Source organism: Drosophila simulans, chromosome 3R (assembly GCF_016746395.2).
Source record: "Drosophila simulans strain w501 chromosome 3R, Prin_Dsim_3.1, whole genome shotgun sequence".
NCBI classification, from domain to species: Eukaryota; Metazoa; Arthropoda; class Insecta; order Diptera; family Drosophilidae; genus Drosophila; species Drosophila simulans.
The window spans coordinates 20358860-20379892 of NC_052523.2; the positions used below are offsets into that span (position 1 = coordinate 20358860).

General features: G+C 46.3%; 6 protein-coding genes and 1 long non-coding RNA gene across 9 annotated transcripts; 4 read left to right on the forward strand and 3 right to left on the reverse strand.

Annotated features, from left to right (window-relative positions):
* LOC6729345 (glutamyl-tRNA(Gln) amidotransferase subunit B, mitochondrial) lies at positions 1-2176 on the reverse strand. The gene is made up of 8 exons (XM_002104625.4): positions 2047-2176; positions 1849-1993; positions 1678-1791; positions 1298-1613; positions 817-1241; positions 612-748; positions 425-548; positions 1-365 (listed from the first exon to the last, which is right to left on the reverse strand). The coding sequence occupies exons 1-8, from the start codon at positions 2106-2108 to the stop codon at positions 138-140; spliced, it is 1551 nt and encodes a 516-aa protein (XP_002104661.1). The 5' UTR covers positions 2109-2176; the 3' UTR covers positions 1-137.
* An 8-nt stretch (positions 2177-2184) lies between these two features.
* Positions 2185-6577, forward strand: LOC6729346 (hamartin). Its single transcript, XM_016177367.3, has 7 exons — positions 2185-2329; positions 2421-2684; positions 2744-3000; positions 3062-5372; positions 5430-5587; positions 5708-5837; positions 5895-6577. The coding sequence occupies exons 2-7, from the start codon at positions 2591-2593 to the stop codon at positions 6245-6247; spliced, it is 3303 nt and encodes a 1100-aa protein (XP_016035984.1). The 5' UTR covers positions 2185-2329; positions 2421-2590; the 3' UTR covers positions 6248-6577.
* Positions 6578-6714: 137 nt separating this feature from the next.
* LOC6729347 (exocyst complex component 5) lies at positions 6715-9449 on the forward strand. The gene is made up of 6 exons (XM_002104627.4): positions 6715-6866; positions 6927-7831; positions 7901-8488; positions 8547-8736; positions 8796-9113; positions 9186-9449. The coding sequence occupies exons 1-6, from the start codon at positions 6834-6836 to the stop codon at positions 9282-9284; spliced, it is 2133 nt and encodes a 710-aa protein (XP_002104663.2). The 5' UTR covers positions 6715-6833; the 3' UTR covers positions 9285-9449.
* A 115-nt stretch (positions 9450-9564) lies between these two features.
* LOC6729348 (NPC intracellular cholesterol transporter 2) lies at positions 9565-12844 on the forward strand. 2 transcript variants are annotated; one of them, XM_039295886.2, is made up of 5 exons: positions 9565-10114; positions 10189-10200; positions 11715-11822; positions 12446-12615; positions 12715-12844. In XM_039295886.2, exons 1-5 carry the CDS (start codon positions 9967-9969, stop codon positions 12799-12801), a joined length of 525 nt encoding a protein of 174 aa, XP_039151820.1. In that variant the 5' UTR covers positions 9565-9966; the 3' UTR covers positions 12802-12844. The 2 variants fall into 2 exon arrangements, with proteins under 2 accessions (XP_039151820.1, XP_002104664.1); XM_002104628.4 differs by lacking the exon at positions 10189-10200.
* Positions 12845-13320: 476 nt separating this feature from the next.
* LOC6729350 (anosmin-1) lies at positions 13321-19498 on the forward strand. 2 transcript variants are annotated; one of them, XM_016177369.3, is made up of 7 exons: positions 13321-13605; positions 17199-17876; positions 17936-18054; positions 18115-18308; positions 18372-18745; positions 18807-18873; positions 19205-19498. In XM_016177369.3, exons 2-7 carry the CDS (start codon positions 17230-17232, stop codon positions 19376-19378), a joined length of 1575 nt encoding a protein of 524 aa, XP_016035986.1. In that variant the 5' UTR covers positions 13321-13605; positions 17199-17229; the 3' UTR covers positions 19379-19498. The 2 variants fall into 2 exon arrangements, with proteins under 2 accessions (XP_016035986.1, XP_016035985.1); XM_016177368.3 differs by having other exon boundaries at positions 13322-13605; positions 19202-19498.
* LOC123327320 lies at positions 16056-17200 on the reverse strand. Its single transcript, XR_006541984.1, has 2 exons — positions 16804-17200; positions 16056-16726 (listed from the first exon to the last, which is right to left on the reverse strand). It is a non-coding gene; the product is annotated as an uncharacterized LOC123327320 (long non-coding RNA).
* On the reverse strand, positions 19438-20995 carry LOC6729351 (serine--tRNA synthetase-like protein Slimp). The gene has a single exon (XM_002104631.4). It carries the CDS (start codon positions 20903-20905, stop codon positions 19511-19513), a length of 1395 nt encoding a protein of 464 aa, XP_002104667.1. The 5' UTR covers positions 20906-20995; the 3' UTR covers positions 19438-19510.
* Between the last annotated feature and the right edge of the window lie 38 nt (positions 20996-21033).

Genomic DNA, 21033 nt, shown 5'->3' on the forward strand with positions numbered 1-21033 from the left:
TCAGCACGAAAAAAAGCAACTATATTTAATACTTAGCATATTTAATCCTATATACAGTGCGGTTTGTCGACTGCATTTTTATAAAATATATACAAGCGAAACACACTTCTAATGAACACAACTATCGACCAGATCTCTTACTTATTGGTGGGTTTTAGCAGCTTTTCCAGATGCTGCACTACCAGCTTCATGTTGGCCTTGTGGGACGACAGTTTGGCAACTTCGCCAGCGATGGCGAACAAAGCTTTTGCCTTGCCTTTCTGGTACTGTTGGACTGCCTTGGCCTGGTTGGCGATAGCCAGCTGGCACAGGTTCTCGATCTCGTCCAGACTGCAGATCTGCTGCAGGTTGTGCAGTTCAATAAGCTGTGATGGGAAGATAATGTGTGTAATCTCATAAATATGGAATATTGGGCGGAACTTACCTCACTGACTTTCGCTTTGGGGTTATTATTAAGCAGATCAACCAGCTGACGTGCTGCCTGGAGATTTATCAGCTCGGCATGCAAGCTCTTTAATATATCTTTCAAATCATCAGCCTTAATGGAGCTACATTAGGATGAACACAATAAATTAGTAAAATTAATTAGATATTTTACTTCCTATTATTACCAATCCTCCACGTCCAAGTTCAATTTGTTGCAGTAGGTCAACAAATCGTTTATAAGAAAATTGTAAATGACTTTGTTGGGCAAATCACTTAAACTACGGGTGATGCTCAAGAAATGATCCAGCAGAATGGGTTCGTTCTGGAATAAAGTCGAGGAGTAATACAATTACAAATTTTTGTTGACTCAAAAAAATTCAGAATGCGCACCACTAAAATTATGGCAGTTTCCGCATTCAGGTTGTACTGCTCCACCAAACGTTGCCTCGTATCCTCTGGTAATTCTGGAATTTCCTCGCTTAGAGCAGCCACTGAAAGTAAATCCTCTGTTGACATTGATCCAGGCTTAAGGTTTACATGAAGGGGTGGTAGATTCGGCTCCGGCATGAATCTGTAGTCCTGCAGCACCTCTTTGTCACGCATGGCCACTGTGCGCCGGTTCTCCGCATCCCAGTTGCGAGTCTCATTTGTGATCACACCGCCATTAGCCACAGTTTCCAGCTGTCTATTAATTTCATACGTAATTGCTTGCGAAATGCTTCGAACCGAGCCGATGTTTTTTACTTCGGTGCGGACTCCCAAGGGATCGCCTTCTTGGTGAATGGATATGTTGGCATCCACACGCAGGGCACCCTCTACAATGAAGGGTACTCGGTTTAAAAAGAAGCCACACAAATCCTTATTGACTCACCTTCCATTTTACAACTGCATGTCTGCAGACGCCTTAGTATGAGTATTAATTCCTTGACCAGCGATGCCGCTTCTTCGCCCGTTTCCAAATCTGGTGCGAAAACCAGCTCCATTAGAGGGAGTCCAGCACGATTGAGGTCAACCAGGCTTCTTTTGAGATAATCATCGTGCAGAGATTTACCACTGTCCTGTTCCAATTGCAACTGCAGTAGCTTGGCGGTCTTGTAGTAAACTTTCTTGCCTGGTGTTATCACGGGAAAAGTCATTTTCCCATCATTGGCCAAAGCGGCGCGCTGCTGCGTGATTTGGTAGCCATTCTGGGGAGGATCAGTTTATTATTAATAAGGCTTAGAATGGTAAAATCTGAATTTCAAATCTTACAGGCAAATCTGCATAGAAGTAGTGCTTACGATCAAACATGGACACTTCGTTCACCCGACATCCCAGAGCCAGTGATGTCTTAATGCCGGATTCCACACATTTTCTGTTGAGCACCTGAAAGCATTGATACAATGTAATGAGGGCGTCTCAAGTGGGAGATCCTAAACTCACTGGCAACGTTCCCGGTATGGAAGCATCAAAATACGCCACCGAAGAATTAAGTGGTGCTCCAAAGGATGTGCCACTGCCGGAAAAAAGCTTGGACGCACTGGCAATCTGTGCGTGCACCTCCAAACCCACAACGCTTTTCCATTTCCTGAAATTCAGAGTATTGGAATAAGCCCTTATAATATTATTTCACACTATTACCTTTTGGGAACGTTGGCTAGCTTTGGCTGCGTTGCCAGTCTTCGGATTATTGAGTAATGCATTATTTTAGATCGATTATAAAATTCGCACCGGAATCGGTGAAAAGTTGCGCCAAAACAGCTGATGTTGTTTTGATTGCGGCCAAAGCTGCCGGACATTCGCCAGCGGCGTTGCCAGACAAAACCATCGATTGGCTGGCGATAACAGCGCAAGAGGAATATCACAAAAAAATAACCTTTTTCATTTCAAGACAAACATGTAAAAAAATATGAGTTTAGCAGAGGTAAGCATTTTAAATGAGCACTCCACAACCGAAACAATAGTGCAGTGCATCGAACGCAGCCGGAATTTCAATGCCAACACTTGTTCTCCAGTTTACAGCGACCAAGACGAGAAAAAGCACACGCAGCTCTGCAAAAGACAACCACGACGACGAGTGAGTGGAGTAGAAGGACCAGGAGCGGAGTAGCAGGAGCAGGAACAGTCGACAGAGGGCGGGCGGAAAAATCAATCATAGCGACAGGAAGCCAATAAAGCCGCCGCCATGGTGATTGAGAAGATCATTGGTGACCTGGAGTCCAACATGACGCTGGAGAACGAGGAGGCCAAGCGCAAGCTTGTGGAGTTGCTATCCCAAAGTGAGTCCTTGCCCGCTACGGTTAATATGCCACCTATTCCCACATACCATTTCCCACAGACAAGGAGCAGTGGGTGGTGAAATTCATGCTGGACTACTTCTTTACAACCGGATCTCAGCGCATTTTGGAGGTACTGGTAAAAGCCCAGGCACCACACGATGGGTACATCTTTGACAAGCTGGACGATTGCCTAAAGCAGTCCCAACACCGAGTGCAGAGCCTCCAGGTGTTCTGCTTCATTGTTCGCCATCACCCTACTTGGCTGTACAAGATCGAGAAACATCGGCTGATCAAAAGTGTTTTTAAGCTGATGACGGTGAGTTTGAAGTTGTTTACAATTTTGTCCGGGTACAGCATCACTTCCATATCTTTGGCAGCACGAGAAGGAGATAGTTCCGCTGATGAGCGCCCTGTTGTGCATAATTACTCTGCTGCCGATCATACCGAATTCTGTGCCCAACTTTCTCAACGATCTGTTTGAGGTGTTCGGGCATTTGGCCTCGTGGAAGCTGCAGAATAGCAATAAACTGCCGGACGAGAAGCTCGTCCACCTGCAGTTGGGTCTACAGATGCTGTTTCACCGCCTGTACGGCATGTATCCGTGCAGCTTTATTGCCTATTTAGTGGAGTTCATCAAGCGAGGCAACGGCGGGGGCATCTTCCAGCATACAATCAAGCCGCTGCTAAACACTGTGCGAGTGCATCCCATGCTGGTGACGGCCACGCCAGAGACTGAGGTAAACAATACGCGATGGAAGGAGATGGAGCCGCATGATGTGGTTATGGAGTGCGCCAACCTATCGCTGCCCGTCCTCTTGCCCGAGACGAGCAACGAAGACGGCAGCTATGCGTATCCAATGACGCCAGGATACAGTCGCATGACTTCAAACACCTCGAATACGGACTACAGCTATCAGCTGAGGGAGTTTCAGCAATCGAGAAATGTCTACAACCGCTTCGATTCGTTTGCCTCGGGTGGGGATGTTGGTCCCATTTGGAGTCCGCATAACGAGATTGCCACGACCAGTAGCGGCATACCGCTTACACCCACCACGTCGTTTATTTTGCCACTTCAACCGGCTATGAACTCGCAGCTTATGGTTGGCATGACTGGCTCCTCGCCGCCCGAAGCAGCTGTGGAGGCCACACCGGAGACCACCCCCCTAAAGGATATGAGGGATATCAAGCAGCCGGGACGTGCGGTCAATTCTCATGCTGTGAGAGCTATCTTCGCCGTAAGCCAGCCTTCTTCACCCATGCGCAAGGACCAGCAGAGTCAGTTCAGTTTCCCGGATGTCTCTCGCGAGGCGGAAGAGAGCAGCCACTCATATCTGGAGGTCAACAGAGGAACGGCCTATGACCGTCGCCTGTCGCAGGTCATCCAGGACAGGCATAACGTCGAGCGATCTGTAAACGCACCTTGTCCAAGCAGCCTGCCGGAAATTAACTCCGATTTATCCCTTGTTGGCGGTTCCGTCTATCCATCTGTCAGCCAGGAGGTCGCTGCAGTTTGTGGCGAGTGCAACGAGACGGACCGGAACCTCTGCAGTGTGGGAGGACTTCATATGCCCACCAGCCGATCCATGCACCAGCTGGCAAAGAAGCGCCGCAATCGCATGGCAAGCTACAGTGGAAATGGTTCCTGTGCGGACAGCAGAAGTTCAGCGGCAAAGAAGGCAAGTTGGAGTACTGAGGCAGAGAACCCAATGCGACGAACCAAATCCTGCTCGGCCCTTTCCGGAATGCGGCAGCAGCATCTGGAGGAGAATGATGACGAGGCCGATTGTTCGAGCCAAAGACAGAGAGGGGAGAATGGAAATACGCAAAAGACTGGCAGCCGCCTTCAGAGGAGCGGCCGGAACCTGGCCATTTCGGCGCCCAAGGATCCGGCTAGAAGCTGCACCCATGCCTCCACCCAGACGGTGGAAGGACTGGACAGTGCTCCAGCGCAGTACGAGAATTGGCTCATTGAACTTCTGCTGGAGTGCAAGGAGCAAAGAATCGACTATGAGAGGAACCTTCTGTACCCGCAAGATATTCTGGACGAATACATTAAGCATGCGATCAAGGCCAATGAGACCTTTGACGCCGAGCAAGGTCAACTGATGTGCCTACAGCTGGAATACGAAAGCTACCGTCGATCCATTCACGCAGAGCGCAATCGACGACTCATGGGACGAAGCAGGGACAAGCGCAGCCTGGAAATGGAGCGGGATCGGTTAAGGGAGCAGCTTAAGAACTTCGATGCAAAGAACAAGGATCTGGCAAACAAAATGGATCAGGCCATTCGGTTGGCCAACGAGCGCCAGAACATCCACCAGGAGGAGCTGGGCGAGATGAGGGCTAAGTACCAGCACGAACTGGAGGAAAAGAAGTGCCTGCGGCAGGCTAACGATGACCTGCAGACGCGACTCACCAGCGAATTGGCGCGCCACAAGGAGATGAACTATGAACTGGAGTCTCTGCGCGGTCAGGTCTTCAGTCTGGGAACCGAGCTTCAGCACACCCAGCAGCAGGCGGACATTGGGCTGCAGTGCAAACAGGAGCTGGCACGACTGGAGGCCGAGTTCATTATCATGGGTGAGGTGCAAGTGCGTTGCCGCGACCGTCTGGCTGAGATCGATAACTTCAGGGCCCGCGACGAGGAACTGCAGATGCTACAAGAGAGCAGCAACTTGGAACTGAAGGGTGCTTATTCATTGTTTATATGACACGGATGTTTAATCATTCAGTTTATTTATTTAGATCTGAGGCATAGTCTGGACGAGAAGACATCACAGCTGGAAAGCATGAAGCACAAGATCAGCGACCTGCAGGCCCAGCTGGCCAACAGCGAGAAGGCCATGACGGAGCAAAAGCGACTTCTAAGCACCGTCAAGGATGAGTACGAAGAAAAGTTTAAGGTAGGGCTGAAATTTAAAATTATATCTCATATAGTTCGGACTTTTAAGAAATAGTCTGAGTTTACCAGTAACTTAATTTGAATTAAGAGCTATAAACCATAAAATTCGTTCTTCTTGCAGTCCGTGAACAAGAAGTATGACGTGCAGAAGAAGATTATTATGCAGATGGAGGAGAAGCTGATGATGATGATGCAGCAGCCGCAAGGAACAACAGGTCACAACACCTGTTCCCCGGACACGGACAGAACTGGTGAGTGCAAGAGCTGCTTTTAAGCTAAGGAATACTTACTATTGCATACTCCCACAGACATAGCATCATCCATTGAACGCAACTCACCGCTATCCACGTCGCTGGCCTCGAGCGAGAGCTTATCCGCCAGCCTGCGCTCCACGGAGCTGAAGAACCTGCACCAGCTAGTGGACACCCCCTCTATTCCGGATGTGCTGAACAGCCTGGCTGGCGGCGCTCAGTTCGAGGACGGAGTGCGTCTGCCGGCCGTGGATTTGGCCTCCTCGGCCAGCACCGCCAGTGCCATCAACATCGTGCCGCACGCCTTGGACTTGCCGTCGACCTCCGGCGGCATCGGTCACACGCTCACCCACCCACATCCGCATCCGCACCTGCACCTGCAGCAGCAGCAACAGGATCAACTGCAGTAGCAGCAGCAGACGCAGTTTGTAAAAACAAATAAGAACTAGCTTTCCTTCGCTAAACAAATGTCTATTGCGAAAACCCGCACAGAAAATTTACAAAAAAAAGTTATTGGTTCTTCATATTTTCATATTCAGTTCAAAACTGTAACTAAGGTTTAATAAATCGCTGACTCCACGCAATAATTATAAAGGTTATACAAAATATTAATGTTTGAAATTTTAACTTGTTTAGCACATTGCAATTTGTTGTAAAAAAAATGGTTTTGATACGAGGCAATAAGTAAGACGCGCATTCATATTATAATAAACATTTGATTAAGATCAGCAAGCATAAAAGCATTGTTTTATTTTACTTAATAAAAAACCTACCATTGGTTATATAACAACCGCCAAACATTTAAATTTTTGGCTAAAAGAGCAAACAAAAACATAAACAAACCGAACGACATTGCCAGCTGAAAGAAAGTGAGCAGTGTGGCAACCTCAAAAGCAACAGCTGAGCGGAAGCAACAATAATATAGCAAGAAGAAGCAGGAAAGAAACGCCTACTAAATCAGATCATTAAAATCCGAAAACTTAACAATACATTAAAATGCTATCCCAATACATGGAGGAGTTTGAACAGGTGAGCTCACAGGACATGTTGGATGAATTTTGGTTTATATATATTTATCATAACCAACAGGAACCCTTTGAGGTGGGCGAGTTCATAGAACGCCTTACTTGGCGCACCAACAATGAACTCCAGAATAGCGAGGAATTTCATCCTGTGGCCCTGCACGATACCTTCATCCAAACCATTAAGGACTTGAAGATCCTGCAGGAGAAGCAACAGAGCAAGTGTGAACGGCTAGAGGAGTCGCTGCGCCAGGAGAAGGAGTCGCACGCCAAAAAGATTGCCAAGCTCCAAGAACGCCACCAAACGGCCATTGATGTGTTCGGCCAGCTGGACGAAAAAATCAATTCGGTGGCCGGCAAGATCATGCACCTGGGCGAGCAGTTGGAGAATGTGAACACTCCACGCAGTCGTTCAGTGGAGGCCCAGAAGTTACTTAATTTTATGTCCGAGTTTTTGGCCGCTGGCCCTGTAATTGTCAACGATATTTTTGCGGATGCCGCAAGATTAAGTGAGGCCGCAGATGTGATACAAAAGCTCTACGCTATCTCGCAGGATCTGCCGCCCGGAAACTTTGCGGAATCCAAAAGAAAAATCGAAAAGAAATACGATGAAGTCGAGCGGCGGTTGATCGAAGAGTTTGCCACCGCCCAAAAGAGCGAGGACATCGAGCGCATGAAGACACTGGCCCAGATCTTGTCCCAGTTCAAGGGTTACGCCCAGTGTGTAGACGCATACATCGAGCAGAGCCAAATGCAACCGTACAGCGGCAAAGACATCTTTATAGGCATTGTACCGCTGTGCAAGCATCACTACGAGATAATCCAGAAGGTGTTTGCCAATCCGCAGCAGGTTATGTCCAAGTTCATACTTAACATCTATCAACTGAAGCTTCACCAGTACGCCATGACTAAGTTGGAGGACAAAAAAGATGAGGAGAAATATCTCCGCACCCTTTATGAGTTATACTCGCGGTGAGTCATTCAGAAGTTACGTTAAAATTCTAAATTTGCGATTACTTTCATTTCACAACAACATTGCAGCACACTAAAATTGTCAACAGATCTTCAAATCTACATGTCCACGATCGACGACGACTTGTTACAGAAGCTGACACAGCAGATTTTTATGAAGCATTTGGCCGGCTACGCCGAAATGGAGACCAAATGCCTCACAGCCAAGTGTTCTACAGAGCTGGAAAAGTTTTATGCCAGCAAGAAACACCAAAAGACTGCAACCACTAAGGGCTTTCGGCGAAACATGGAGGTGCTGATAGCCACGCGGGCCAACATAAATATTGCTGCCATCGAGGACTACGGCGGGGAGACGTTCCTGTCTGAGGAGCTGGCCATCAACATGCTGCAAGAGGCCAAGGCGTCGCTTAAACGCTGTCGTCTGCTGTCCAACGAGAACGAGCTACCAGGCAATGCTATAAAGCTGAACGATATCCTTCTCCGTTTCTTGATGCACGAGCACGTAGATTACGCACTGGAGTTGGGTCTGCAGGCAGTGCCATTGGCCGAGGGCAGGGTCTTTCCCCAGCTCTACTTCTTTGATGTGGTGCAAAAGACGAACATCATAGTCCATCTACTGGACAAGCTGTGCCACACATCTGTCATACCCTGTGTGAGGTATGTTGGGACTTTATTAATTTACATTTTTTAGAATGTATAATGTATTCTTTTCTAGTAATACGCCCAAATACTCGGACTATGTGTTCAAAAAGCGTATTCTGATGGAGCAAATCGAGACCAAGCTGGACCAGGGTCTGGATCGCTCCATTAGCGCTGTTATTGGCTGGGTCAAGGTATATTTGCAATATGAACAAAAGAAAACGGACTACAAGCCGGAAACCGATGTGGATACAATATCTTCAGCGGTAAGATATAAATTTAGTTAATTCGAGCTTTTCTTAAAAATGTTATTTTTCTTTTCTAGGCGTGCTTACAAGTCGTTCAGAGTCTGCAGCCAGTGATTGTGCAGATCAAAAAATGTGTTGATGGAGAGAATTTGCAGAATGTTCTCACAGAATTTGGAACTCGGCTGCACCGAGTGATCTACGATCACCTTCAGACCATGCAGTTCAACACGGCTGGCGCCATGTGTGCCATCTGCGACGTGAACGAGTATCGCAAGTGCATCCGCGAGCTGGATAGTCCGCTGGTTACGCAACTGTTTGACATCCTGCATGCATTGTGCAATTTACTACTTGTTAAGCCCCAAAACCTTCAAGAAGTTTGCACGGGTGACACTCTGGTAAGTGTGCGGTGCCTTTGATTTCGAGCGATAGTCTTACGTTACCATCTGTATCCACCCTACTCTATTTAGAATTATCTGGACAAGTCGGTGGTGCGGCAATTCATTCAGCTGCGCACTGATTTCAGGATCATCAAGAACACCAACTATCTGAAGGGTATTATTGAGTGAGGAGTTCGACGTCCAGAATGATTCACATTCCAAAATTTTCCACCTTCGCTGTCTACGGATTAAATCGATTTATTAAAGGGGACATTATCTAATGATATTTAATTATGGTTTGCCATGTTCTTTAACTTTCAATTAAAGTCAAGTGGCTGGTTACTTTTATCAATACATCGCCCGAGTCACTTGATTTACTTTCGTGTATTTATAGGCGCGACACACACGCGTGCCCGCCGCCCAACCACCCACTCCCAAACCCACACACGCCTCCAGCTACGTCACGGACTTCCCGTTTGGAAATCTTCAAAGTGATTCGCTGACCTTATCAGTTGGAGCTGAAGCGAAAGTCAGCGTTATTTGCTCCGATCGGCTTCCAGTCAATAAATCAAAGTTTATTGCCTTGGCGTCCGCGAATTATTTATTTATTTACGTTTGCCCGGAGAGTACCAGCACTCCAATCGAAGAGAGGCCGGCTACTTTTGCTGGGACCCACTATTCTTGGTGTCAGTCACCCAATAGCCACCAAGCAAATCGTATCGCCAAAAAAAAACGTTGCCAGCCCGTGATCCTGATTAACGAATTGCTTTGTTATTGTTATTGACATTTGTTATTTGCACACCTACGCAAAATTCGTTTGGCCGATATTCTAATCATACCGCGATCAAGATCTCAAACAGTCGATTAAACCATGCGCGGCGCCCTAATGGATTACTATCTAAAAATACTCTTGGTTATTTGCGCTGCCCACGAATTGGCCGGCGGAACGATCAAGTCTACCAGGGATGCTGTTTACAAAAAATATCTGTCCCTAAGATCTTTGCCCTTCGAGGACTGCGGTAAGTATATCTCAGGATCAGTGCTTTTCGGTGGGTCGATTCATACAACGTATAAAATCAATTGATTTCCACAGGGGAAAAAAACGGTAAGAAAATACCTCGAGCAGTTTTCTTATACACCATGGTTTTATAAAGGTATGCATTCGAAAAGAAACCTCAAAAGCTTTATATTCGAAAAAATACTAAAATTAAAAGTCATTCACCAAAAATGTAGTTTTTCGGTAAAAATCGACCTACCGAAATCGAAGTATACTAAATAGGAATTACTTCCGCAACAACCATCTTTGGGAATTTGAATTGATCAAATATTGTGCAAAGTAATTCCGATTAGATCTCTAACAAGTATATTGTAAATTTCACAGGGCGCAATCTGACAAAAGAGAAAACGATATAACAGAGTTGCTCGACTATCAGATACCCCTTACTCAGCTTAAGGGAGTCCGAGCAAAGGATTAAATCTTGCAATTTTACAATTCAATCAATATCGAGATTAAATATATATTTATTTTTAATAGATTTAAAACGAAGTATGGAAATATCAAAAAACGAATCTAGTATACCTGTTACTCTACGAGTAACGAATATATATAACCATCATAAAGGGTAATTCCCCGATAGTAGCGCCTTTAACTTTGCTATATACTACAATGTGACATGATAAATCTAATTTATGATACATTACCATAATGAATCAATCGAAAAATACTATCAGAGTTTAATTTGAAAGTGGGTTAGATAGATGGGCGTAATAAACGGAAGAAGTGATATTCCAATGACATCAACAAAAAACCCGAATATAGTTACTTGTTTCCAATTTTTCATTATCAACAGAATATAAAATTAGATTTACGCCGTTCACTTTGGAGTCAAGGAAAAAGAAATTCTATTTTTAACTATTTTTAATTACCTAGCTTATTTGATTTTAGGGCATTAAACCTTCGTTAACTAGTTTTAGTTGCCCAGAGCACGAGCTATTAAGTGTATTTTGGTTTTTACGATGTCTGATTAAATGGAGTATTTATGGACTGTGCACAGTAAATATATGATTTATGTTCTAGATTTGAGGAACTGTAAACAAACAGATATGACGCCCTTATGGGAGATTACCTTATGACGCTGATAGACAGGCGAACGCCCACTTTGGGGGGACAGTAATCAATTAAGAGCCAAGTTAATTGGGTGTTGTAATCTAATGCTGAACACAGTTCATTTTTGAAAGATAGAAACTGTTTAACGGCCTTGAGAAGTGCACTTGGTCATAGATTATAGATTATTCAGAAATGCGTATATAGTATGTATAGGCGATCGTCTGTGTGGATCGCAGATAATTCAGCTTAGTTGCTGGGAAAGTTTTTCACCAAAGTTTTTAATTTGTTGCCAGGTGTTAGTTATATGGGTGAATGAATGGCATGTACTATGTCACGTAATCAAATCCAATGAGGATAGAATGTCCAACCTATAGATCGCATCCTTATTATGTTTAAAGGAATAATTACGAACTATTTTGGCATATGGTTAGCATAAGATATACAGCTTAAAGATCCATATTTTGTGGTTTTAAGTACATACCTTTTAAATCTGTTTCCTTTGCCGCTTTCAGGTTCTTTGTACCAGGTCAGCTACCTGGACATCGAGAGCTGTACGACACTGCCCTGCTCCATGGCCCGGAACGCGACCATTAAGGTTACTGTGCGCTTCGATGATAATGGTATGTAGGTGCTCCGCTGATAAGAGCAGATCCGTGCATTCGAAATTGGGATTTCTCAGATTCGCTCGATTCGCGTTCTGAGCAAAAGTCAGTCGGAAATAAAAATAGATCTGGTGCGGGCGAAGAATTTCGATCAGGTGAATGGCGGATGTTCGGGTGGGGCAAGGTGTTTGGAACCCCCTGAATTACCTGAATATGCGTGCTCAAATGATGGTGGTTATAATGATAAGCTGGCGAAGATTGTGTATCTACAAAAACTCACCGAATTTCCTGCTGCTGCTACTACTGTTTACTTCAATGCACTTCGATTGCAGCCTAGGCTCCGCCCCAAAGTCGATCCATAAATAATAAATTAAACGCTTAATGGTATTTTGATGAATCAGCAGAAATGGAGACGAAATCGAAACGATTGATCTCAGCACGAATCGAACATTTGGAGTACTAATTCGCGATAGGGGGCTGAAACGAAGATTGGCCAAACATTCAGATTGAAGAGAGCATGCAAAACATTTTCAGATAATTGGACTAGAGTTTCAGCTTTGATAAAAAAACGTACAGCCAAGCCAAAATAATAGTAATGGTATAGTATAATAGTATAACTTATTATTGTATCTCATTTACAGGCAATGGCGTCAGCTTTCTGAAGCACGAAGTCCGATGGGTGTTTAACTACATCAAGACCCAGGCGGCCATAACTCCGGATCCTTGCGACGGAGATCACGGATGCATAGAGAGCGCGAGTGATGGAAAGGCCTATTGGGCCAATATCTTTGTGAACGAAACTTTGCCGGTGGTAAGTAAATAACATCAATAAACTGTATAAATCACCATTAATATTCATTTATACATATTTCGAATTATATATTTAACAATATTTCTCTCTGTGTTCCAGATGAAAGGCAGCATGCTGTGGGAATCCAAGGATGCGAACGATCAGAACCTAATCTGTTTCCAGGTTCCCGTTGTAATCACAGTGTAAATGTGTAATCACGAAAATAAAGTAATTGGTGCATGCAAATCAACAGACCAGTGCGTTTGTGTGTGTGTGTGGGGGAGGGGAGGTGTGCGTGTGTGCATCCTTTAATGAAATTTTGAATGAAAACAAAGGGGCGCGGCATCGTAGTAGTAGAAAGGGAGAGCGAGCGAGACGGGAGGTGGAGATCGCTGTTTTGGCACGGCACACACGGTGAGTGGGAGCGGGAGCAAGTGGAGCACGGCACAGTGGTACAAATCGCTGATATAGCACTTAAATTTAAATTATTTCTGCGATGATGGAAACAGTCGAGTATAAACACTACTATTATAAATAAAACAAAAATATATATTTAGAACTTAAAATATTTATGTAACGGAATCATTACGATTCATAACATACTGTGTGATTATTTTGAATATTTTATAAATAATATTATGTTCGGAAAATCCAACACCTTGCCCACTGTGGCGAGAGAGCGGCGGGAGAACGGGAGCATTGGAGCTCGAGCCCTGCAGTCCGAGTCCGTGGCGTTCAGTGTGTCACTCTCTTTTGGGGGCTGCAGCGCAACGGTCGCACGAAAAGAGCTCCCACTTGAGATTTAGATTCAGATTCTGATTCGGATTGAGATTCGGTTTCGGTTTTGTTACTTAAGATCAACAGTTCCCAGGAGCGGAAATCGGAACAGTGCGGCGAATTAAATATTAAAGTGGCTGCAAGCGATCAAAGAAGGCGCTCCGACTGCGTGGGAGTACGAGATCACGGATCACGCGGCGTGGAGCCAGTGCATCCGAAAGTGTTTCCATTACCGTGAGTACCTAAAAATGTATCGCACTGCCCGCCATTTGCGCAATTCCGTCGGCGTAAATGAGATTGTCTTCGCGCTAATTGCGGACGAGTAAGGATGGTGGTGGTGATATAGGGGCATCCAAGGGGATGGACTGAGATCCCATCGGATAGTGCACGGCTGACATGCGGCAACATCACTTCTCACGCCCCAAAAGCTCTCTTAGCCGGACACTTGCGGTGCCGGCGTTCTTTCGCCTATAGAACACTGAGAAAATAAATGGGATCAGGCAAACTAACTAATATAATATAATATAATACCTAATATATATAATATCTATTATGACTTTGGATATCGTTACATATATGTATGCGCACTTATATGCGCACTTTCTTTCGAAGATTTTAGAACATAGTTGAGTTTTAGAAAGGGAATCCCAGAAGAAAAGCTCCTACAGAACTCTATAATCGGAAGTACGAGTACGAATGCACACACGACATATCATATCGCTGAACCTTGAGCACGGCTTCGTGTTCAGAACCTGACGTAGAACTCGACACCGCCATGGACACAGATCCTACTCCGATTCGCTCCGCTTGAGCTTGAGCTTGAGCACATGCCCAGCTGGGTGCTTGAACCCCATAAATGGGCTTCCATTGGGGTCGCTTGGATTTCCTAGCGGTCTTAAGTGTCACCATAGCGATCCGGGGGATACCGCGCTTGACAACAATGGGAAAGATACGAAATTTCTAGCAAGAGGATAGTTGGATCATGTGAAATTGGTATATGGACTACCTACTTAGGAATATAGAGCTCAAGCTTAAGACCTTGAATTTGTAAGATAATCATAAGCTTGTTGTTCTTGATGATGAATTGTTTAGGTTATAAATTTGCATGCATCGAAAGCGTTGACATCTGACGCATACTAAAATGGAATCATACTTTATTTTCATGATATTTGAGAAGGGGAAACTTCACGGTTTCTTTAAATGCACAACAGAAAACATTCGGTTGATATTTACATTATGGCTAACTGTGATTCAGCAATGATCGTGGATAATGTTTAGCCCCCCTGCCCATCCAGCCAGTCCATCGAACTCCTCGGTTTGATCTCGCCGTTTTCTGGCCTGGTCCCCAAAAACTGATGATTGCTCCTGTTCTCCGTCCCATTTGCTGGTATTTTGTTACGTGCCCTCTTCGAACGTTAAAGTTTTTCGATTTGTTTTTTACCACCAATGCACTTTGGCAGCGGCGGAGGCAACAATGCGATGAGCTGTTGGTCAAAGTGTTAAACGATTTGCATCATATTACACCCAGTTGCTGCCGCTGTTGCTGCCGCCTCGAGTTTACTGGCCATTGTCGCCGGATTGCCATTGTAGTAAGCCCCAAATGGGGGATCGTGGTAGGGGTGAAGTGGGGGTGGCGGCTAGTGGGACGGAGCAACTGCAAGTGGAGGCAAAACAAAAGCAACACTCCAGCAAGAGCAGCAACCACCAACGATTTATCACAGCAACGACGTCAACGAAATCGATCCGGATCTTAGTGCCCCCCATCCTCATCCTCATCCCCCCCAATTGCCATCCGCTGCCCTCCTTAGCAACGCCCCTGTGTGTACACTTGCAGAAAAAATGGGTCAAACGTGACCTTAAACTTGACTATGGTCATTACCTCCTTCTCTTTTTTGGTGAATACTTTGTAGTGTTTTTCAATTTCATAGGTTTTTTTTTTTTTCATTTTATCCAACCAATTTCCGAAAATTTATTAGCATTTTCCCCAAGTGCATCGTATGTGTGCTGTGCTATGCTGGCCAAGTGCCTTTGCGCCTTGGTGTGCGTGAAGCATAAAAAGTAATTTTGAATTTTTGAATCGTTAAAAGCAATTAATCGCCTCTACGCAACGGCAGCCAGCCTGGCTGCGACTCGACTGTCTCATCAGCGTCAGCCGAGGAACCCATTCATCTGGAAGAGTCGTGGCCGCTATCCTCATCCCCCCCATTCCGCATACCCCGCACTCCATACCCCGCACCAAGCCCCAACCACAACCACAACCCCAACCCAATCCCCGCATTGCCGACGCTTTACTGCCCAATTTTGTTGCAAATTTTTCGTTCCGCGGAACTTGGTGCATTTCATCTCGTCTGCTCTTGGCGATCGTCGTCGTCGCAGTCGCCGCTTCATCTTCTTGCGTCGATCGTCGCGCACATTCATTTGTCGCTTAATGTCCCTCAGTTAGGCTGCCTCGGGCCTGCGCTCCCCGCAGCCATTCCGAGCTCCTTGGCCCCCAGTCGCCATCGCATCCCAGGCGGAGTGGCAGTCGCAGTCGCCACAGACGCGGTCAGCACAAAAGGTCTTCCAATTAAGAATCAAATTTTTGTAACTAACAATGCAGCTAGCTAACTAGGTTTAACTAACAATCCCATTATTTTGCAAGTAAATTGATTGCATACTTTTTGGCAAGCGACTTCTACTCAGAATTGTGTTTAGAAAGTAGAAAATATATTATTACAGCTCTATCAAAAAAATAATTACTCATACGCAGTGTTGCCTCTGCTTTTGAGATATATAAAAACTTTCGAGGCTGTGAATTGATTCTAATTATTATCCAATCGTAATGCCTACATATATTTCTGAACCCAACTGTGCTGGAGCATGGCATCTCCTGGCTAAACCACCGCCACCAGCCGCCGAATCGCTGCACCACTTCTCCACTCAACTGCTCCTGCTCCCAGAGTGTCTGTATCGCCTTGGTATGTGCGGCATCTGCTGGCTAGGCTTCTGATCTGATGAGGCTGCTGCTTTTGCTTCTGCAGCCCCTGCAACTGTGGATGTGGATGTGGTTGTGGCTGTGGATGTGGTGACATCCACTTGCAGCTCTCGCACATTCATCGTAGTCGTATTTTTCTCGATTTTGTTTTTGCTGCCTGCACATTCACACGCAGTCGAACAGCAACAAAAAGCGAAACAACAACATAAACCGACGACCATCGACCATACCATAAAACATTAGTTTCCCATTTGCGTGCTAAATACCCTACATGGAATCGATGCGAGCACATCGATAGTTAACAGCTAACAGGTGAAGAATTTCGAGAGTCTGCTTCAGGATTCCGAGAATTGTTGCGATGCGAAATTAAGATGAAAAGTGCTGTCCGGGATTTGGAAAGGTGCGAAGATATCCACAAGATATTTTTACTGTACAGTGAGAAAAAATACAATACATACATTTTCAACTCAAATTGACCAGTACAGGGCATCACGGAGTCAGCTTGGAAGGAAGATAGCTGGCCTCGTCTGGCCGTCTGTCCGATGCTCTCGTGGCACGCACTATGATGCGCGCTTTGAAGTCCTGTCAAGCACTTGAGATACATTTATGTGTTTTTTGCATTTTCATTGCCTCGACTTCGGGGTCGGGCGGCTCAAATGCGAGGAATGATTAGTTAGTTGGTCATGCAAAATGGGTGAAACCGGTTCGACTCCCATCGATATCGCGGGGAGCAGGCGAAGCGGGTGATCCTTTAGCATAATCAGCGGGCTGCTGCTGATGATCGGCACAAATTACGAACGCACGGAATGTCCAGAAACCGAGAGCTGATCACCTGACGCATGATCATTTGCAGATTGCAATCACCGAGGATCGGAGCGGTTCAGATGGGCAGCATGCAAGTGGCGCTGCTGGCGCTGCTTGTTCTCGGCCAGCTATTCCCAAGCGCCGTGGCCAATGGATCCTCATCCTACAGCTCCACTTCCACATCCGCATCAAATCAGCTGCAGCGACAAAAGCTGGCACACTGGTTCCGGGATAGCAATGATGTTAAGGATAAGATCCTGGAGCTGCAGTGCCTGGCGAAGTGTGGCAGCAATCCCACAACCAAAGCTGGACGGGAACAGTGCCTAAACAAGTGCATCCAGGAGCTTTTGCTGGGACCCAGAGCCGGCAGTTGCCCCAAAATTGGAAGGCAATCGCGTGCCAGGCTCTCCTGCCTGGACAACTGTCAGTACGATCATGAATGCCCCGAGGTGCAGAAGTGTTGTCCCTCCAGTTGCGGACCCATGTGCGTGGAACCTCTCGGCGTTAGGAACAACACGCAGCTTCCGCCCATACCGAAGATCCTGTATTTCCGGAGATCGCGAGGCCATGCTGTCGATCTGAAGATCGAGTCCTCGCTACTGGTCTACTACTTCCACGTGGAGGTGAGATCCCACATAGGACGGCATTTTGCAGCCAGGAAACTGGGTCCTTGGCAATGGCAGAAGGTGGAGAAGACCATGGAGGAGAACATCGGACACAGCAAGCAGTATGTTCATTCCATGATATATTTCTTTTTCAGTGTTATCACTCCTCTATATTCCACAGCACGTACATCTTCTTTCACATGCGTCCTGGTCGCTGGTATGAGGTTCGAGTGGCAGCCGTAAACGCCTACGGGTTCCGAGGATATTCCGAGCCAAGCGATCCCTTTCCCTCTACGGGCAGTAAGTGTATAGTTCTGGTCTTCCATACAACCTTCACTTACTCTGCTGTTAACTCTTTAGACCCAAAGCCTCCAAAGGCGCCGAACGATTCGAAGATCATCGGCAAGCAGTTTGATGGGCGATACATGACCCTTAAGCTGGTGTGGTGCCCCTCCAAGTCCAACCTGCCTGTCGAGAAGTACAAGATCACCTGGTCGTTGTACGTAAACAGTGCCAAGGCCTCGATGATTACCAATAGCTCCTACGTTAAGGATGTAAGTGGAACCCGAGGTGTGCCTTGTAGCGCCTTAGCAATTCGCTCGTTATGATGATTTCAGACCCACCAGTTCGAGATCAAGGAACTGCTACCCAACTCCTCGTACTACATCCAGGTGCAGGCCATATCCTACCTGGGTTCTCGTCGCCTCAAGTCCGAGCAGTGGTCGATGCTGTTCAACACGACGCTGCAGCCTCTGGAGCCAATCACACCGCTTCAGTGCTCCGGGAATGCAAATAGGCGCCGACATCATCACACTAGCAGCTCCATGAGCTCGGAACGGGCCACAACCTCGGAGCCAGTTGCCCTCAATGAAGTTTCGCCCACCATTACAAACCGGACAGCGGCCGCCGCCACGTATGAAGTGGGTTTCCGGTTGAACCGGAAGTTCGGCATGATTGTGCAGATTCTGGGCTTCCAGCCACACAAGGAGAAGTAATTATTTGTAAACAAATTGCCCAAATGCATAAATTTCATGCCATCACCCCGATTGCAGGGTCTATGAACTGTGTCCCCAGGAGACGAACTGCGAGCAGCGAGAGTTCCGCGCGATTCGCGCCAAAGTAAGTAATACCCTTGATGATGCTCTGATGGGAGCCACGAGCCACATGTCGGAATACTTCGTGCCGATTGGCCGGACCACCGGGCAAGGGCAAATTAGTGGAACATCGTTGACCATGGGGTATTGTTTAACAAGGCGCAATCGTGTTTCCTCTATTTGACACGGAAAACACGTCTTTCCAATTGGCAGTACGTGGTCAAATGCCAATCAAAATTTTCCCAATATTGATGAATAGAATCGGGTCATGCCATAGGTGTATGCCAAACTACAAAGATCAAACAAGCGAATGCTGCCGTATGTTAGCTACATTACATTCATTTTGATTGCAGAAGGACCCGCTGGAGTTCAGCAAGCTGAAGTACAACACCACGTATGTGCTGAGGATTCCGCGTTCCAGTCCCAATTCCGTGCTGGACGACTCCAGAAATGTCTTTACCTTCACAACGCCTAAATGTGAAAATTTCCGGAAGAGATTTCCCAAGCTGCAGATCAAGTGCGCTGACTAGCAGTCTGTTTATGGGCTCAACGCACTGCTGACCATGAGATTACATTAGATTGTAAATAATTGTATGTAAAACTTAACTTTTACTTATTGTTAGGCCTAAGAACAAACAACAGAAACTAAACACCTATCGTTTTTACGTGAAAAGGTCCTTAAACTGCTGCAGATCCTGCTGATGACTGGGTTTCTGACTAATAGAGCCCAAAAGTTTGCAGTCTTCCAAGCGCACGCCATGCTCCACGAGAGCTGCTATCAGTCGCGAGGTGTAGAGCACTGGTCCGCCCACCAAGTGCAAGAAATCATAGTGCTTCTCCCGCCGCGTGCTAAAAAGGATTCGTTTGGAGACAAAGTCCCCGTAGTTGCTGATACGTCCCACACACACGTAGCGCTGCAGTGAGGGGGCATAAACTTCGATGACTGCCCGGAGACTCTCCGCCGGAGTTAGTGCTGCTGCTGTTGCATATGAAATCCGAAAGGGTATGTCCACAGCTTTGTAGAAATCAGTAGCTAGATTGAGAATATGCTCTAGTTGGGTGTCTGCTTCGTTGGCCGTTTGCGTTGCCACAAAGCTTTGTACCGCATTCGTTTGTGTCGCCGTATAAAGACTGGGAATGGGCCCATACAACTTCGCTTCCGCTTTGTTGTAGCTCCGACCACAGCAGACATACCGAAGGGGCAGCACCGAGGGATACACGCACAGCTTGGTCATGGCACCAAGGTAGCTCTCGAAGGACGCACCTCCGGTTAAATAGGCGGTATTGATCTTGTTTTGCAGGTGCTCTTCCTGAACCAGATGATAGTCGGTTAAGGGTGTCGCATTGGCTTCCAGGAGAACGCAACGCACAAAGTCTGGATTGGCAGTTTGAATGAAGTCCCCGTGGTTGACGAAATAGCGGGCCAGGGATTGCATGGCATTTACGTCGAAGTAAGCAGCCTGCTCCATCAAGTAGTAACGATTGTTGTCCACAAAATGTACAAGTTCCTGGCGTGCCAAGTGGGATGTAGTCTTATTATCTGATTTGGGCATCCCATGGCGATAGAGAAGCTTTTCCTCCCCTCCGACAGGGCTCTGGGCATGCAGCAGGTTGGGCAAGTGCAGATAGTCATGAATAAAGTCATCCTCTATGGGATAGAGTGTCTGCTTTAGAGCCTTTAGCTCGTTGCGCAACGATTTCCCTTGCTCTTTCAACTCCTCCAGCTGAACCGCACTACCACCAGATTTCGTTAGCTCCTTTAGGCGCTTGGTCACCCTTTCGCGTTCCTCCACCACCTTGGACAGCTGAGCGTGATGTGTTTTATACTTCTCGTACTTGCTGAGCACAGTTTCCAAAGGAATGTCCAATCCCCGGCTGGAGATGCTCTGGTCCAAAGATTGCCGCTCTCTAAAGGTTCCATTAAAGTCCATGTACGGCTGCAGAGTTACATAGTTTTCGTTTGCTTTGTCGCCAGTTATGTACAGGGCGGAGATGTTTCTGCTGCACGTTTTCTTGGCCGAAAGGCAGTGTTTTAATACACTTCGCAAGCTCAACATTATTTTTTTATCAAATGTAAAAAAAATAAGCCGGTAAGGCAAAATCAGCTGTCGCCAGCGCTGCCAGATCCGGAAGATTTAATAGGGGTATTTCAAAGATTTCAATATTTAAATTTAACTGAATATCG

Coding starts and splice junctions, on each gene's coding strand:
- LOC6729345 (XM_002104625.4), bottom strand. CDS start 2,108: ATGCATTACTCAATAATCCGAAGACTGGCAACGCAGCCAAAGCTAGCC. Junction 1,994..2,046: donor CTAGCCAACGTTCCCAAAAG/GTAATAGTGTGA, acceptor TCTGAATTTCAG/GAAATGGAAAAGCGTTGTGG. Junction 749..816: donor AAACTGCCATAATTTTAGTG/GTGCGCATTCTG, acceptor ACTTTATTCCAG/AACGAACCCATTCTGCTGGA.
- LOC6729346 (XM_016177367.3), top strand. CDS start 2,591: ATGGTGATTGAGAAGATCATTGGTGACCTGGAGTCCAACATGACGCTG. Junction 2,685..2,743: donor TGTGGAGTTGCTATCCCAAA/GTGAGTCCTTGC, acceptor CATTTCCCACAG/ACAAGGAGCAGTGGGTGGTG. Junction 3,001..3,061: donor GTGTTTTTAAGCTGATGACG/GTGAGTTTGAAG, acceptor TATCTTTGGCAG/CACGAGAAGGAGATAGTTCC.
- LOC6729347 (XM_002104627.4), top strand. CDS start 6,834: ATGCTATCCCAATACATGGAGGAGTTTGAACAG. Junction 8,489..8,546: donor TCTGTCATACCCTGTGTGAG/GTATGTTGGGAC, acceptor ATTCTTTTCTAG/TAATACGCCCAAATACTCGG. Junction 8,737..8,795: donor TGGATACAATATCTTCAGCG/GTAAGATATAAA, acceptor TTTCTTTTCTAG/GCGTGCTTACAAGTCGTTCA.
- LOC6729351 (XM_002104631.4), bottom strand. CDS start 20,905: ATGTTGAGCTTGCGAAGTGTATTAAAACACTGCCTTTCGGCCAAGAAA.
- LOC6729350 (XM_016177368.3), top strand. CDS start 17,230: ATGGGCAGCATGCAAGTGGCGCTGCTGGCGCTGCTTGTTCTCGGCCAG. Junction 18,055..18,114: donor TCCCTTTCCCTCTACGGGCA/GTAAGTGTATAG, acceptor TTAACTCTTTAG/ACCCAAAGCCTCCAAAGGCG. Junction 18,309..18,371: donor ATAGCTCCTACGTTAAGGAT/GTAAGTGGAACC, acceptor TGATGATTTCAG/ACCCACCAGTTCGAGATCAA.
- LOC6729348 (XM_039295886.2), top strand. CDS start 9,967: ATGCGCGGCGCCCTAATGGATTACTATCTAAAAATACTCTTGGTTATT. Junction 11,823..12,445: donor TGTGCGCTTCGATGATAATG/GTATGTAGGTGC, acceptor TCTCATTTACAG/GCAATGGCGTCAGCTTTCTG. Junction 12,616..12,714: donor TGAACGAAACTTTGCCGGTG/GTAAGTAAATAA, acceptor TCTGTGTTCCAG/ATGAAAGGCAGCATGCTGTG.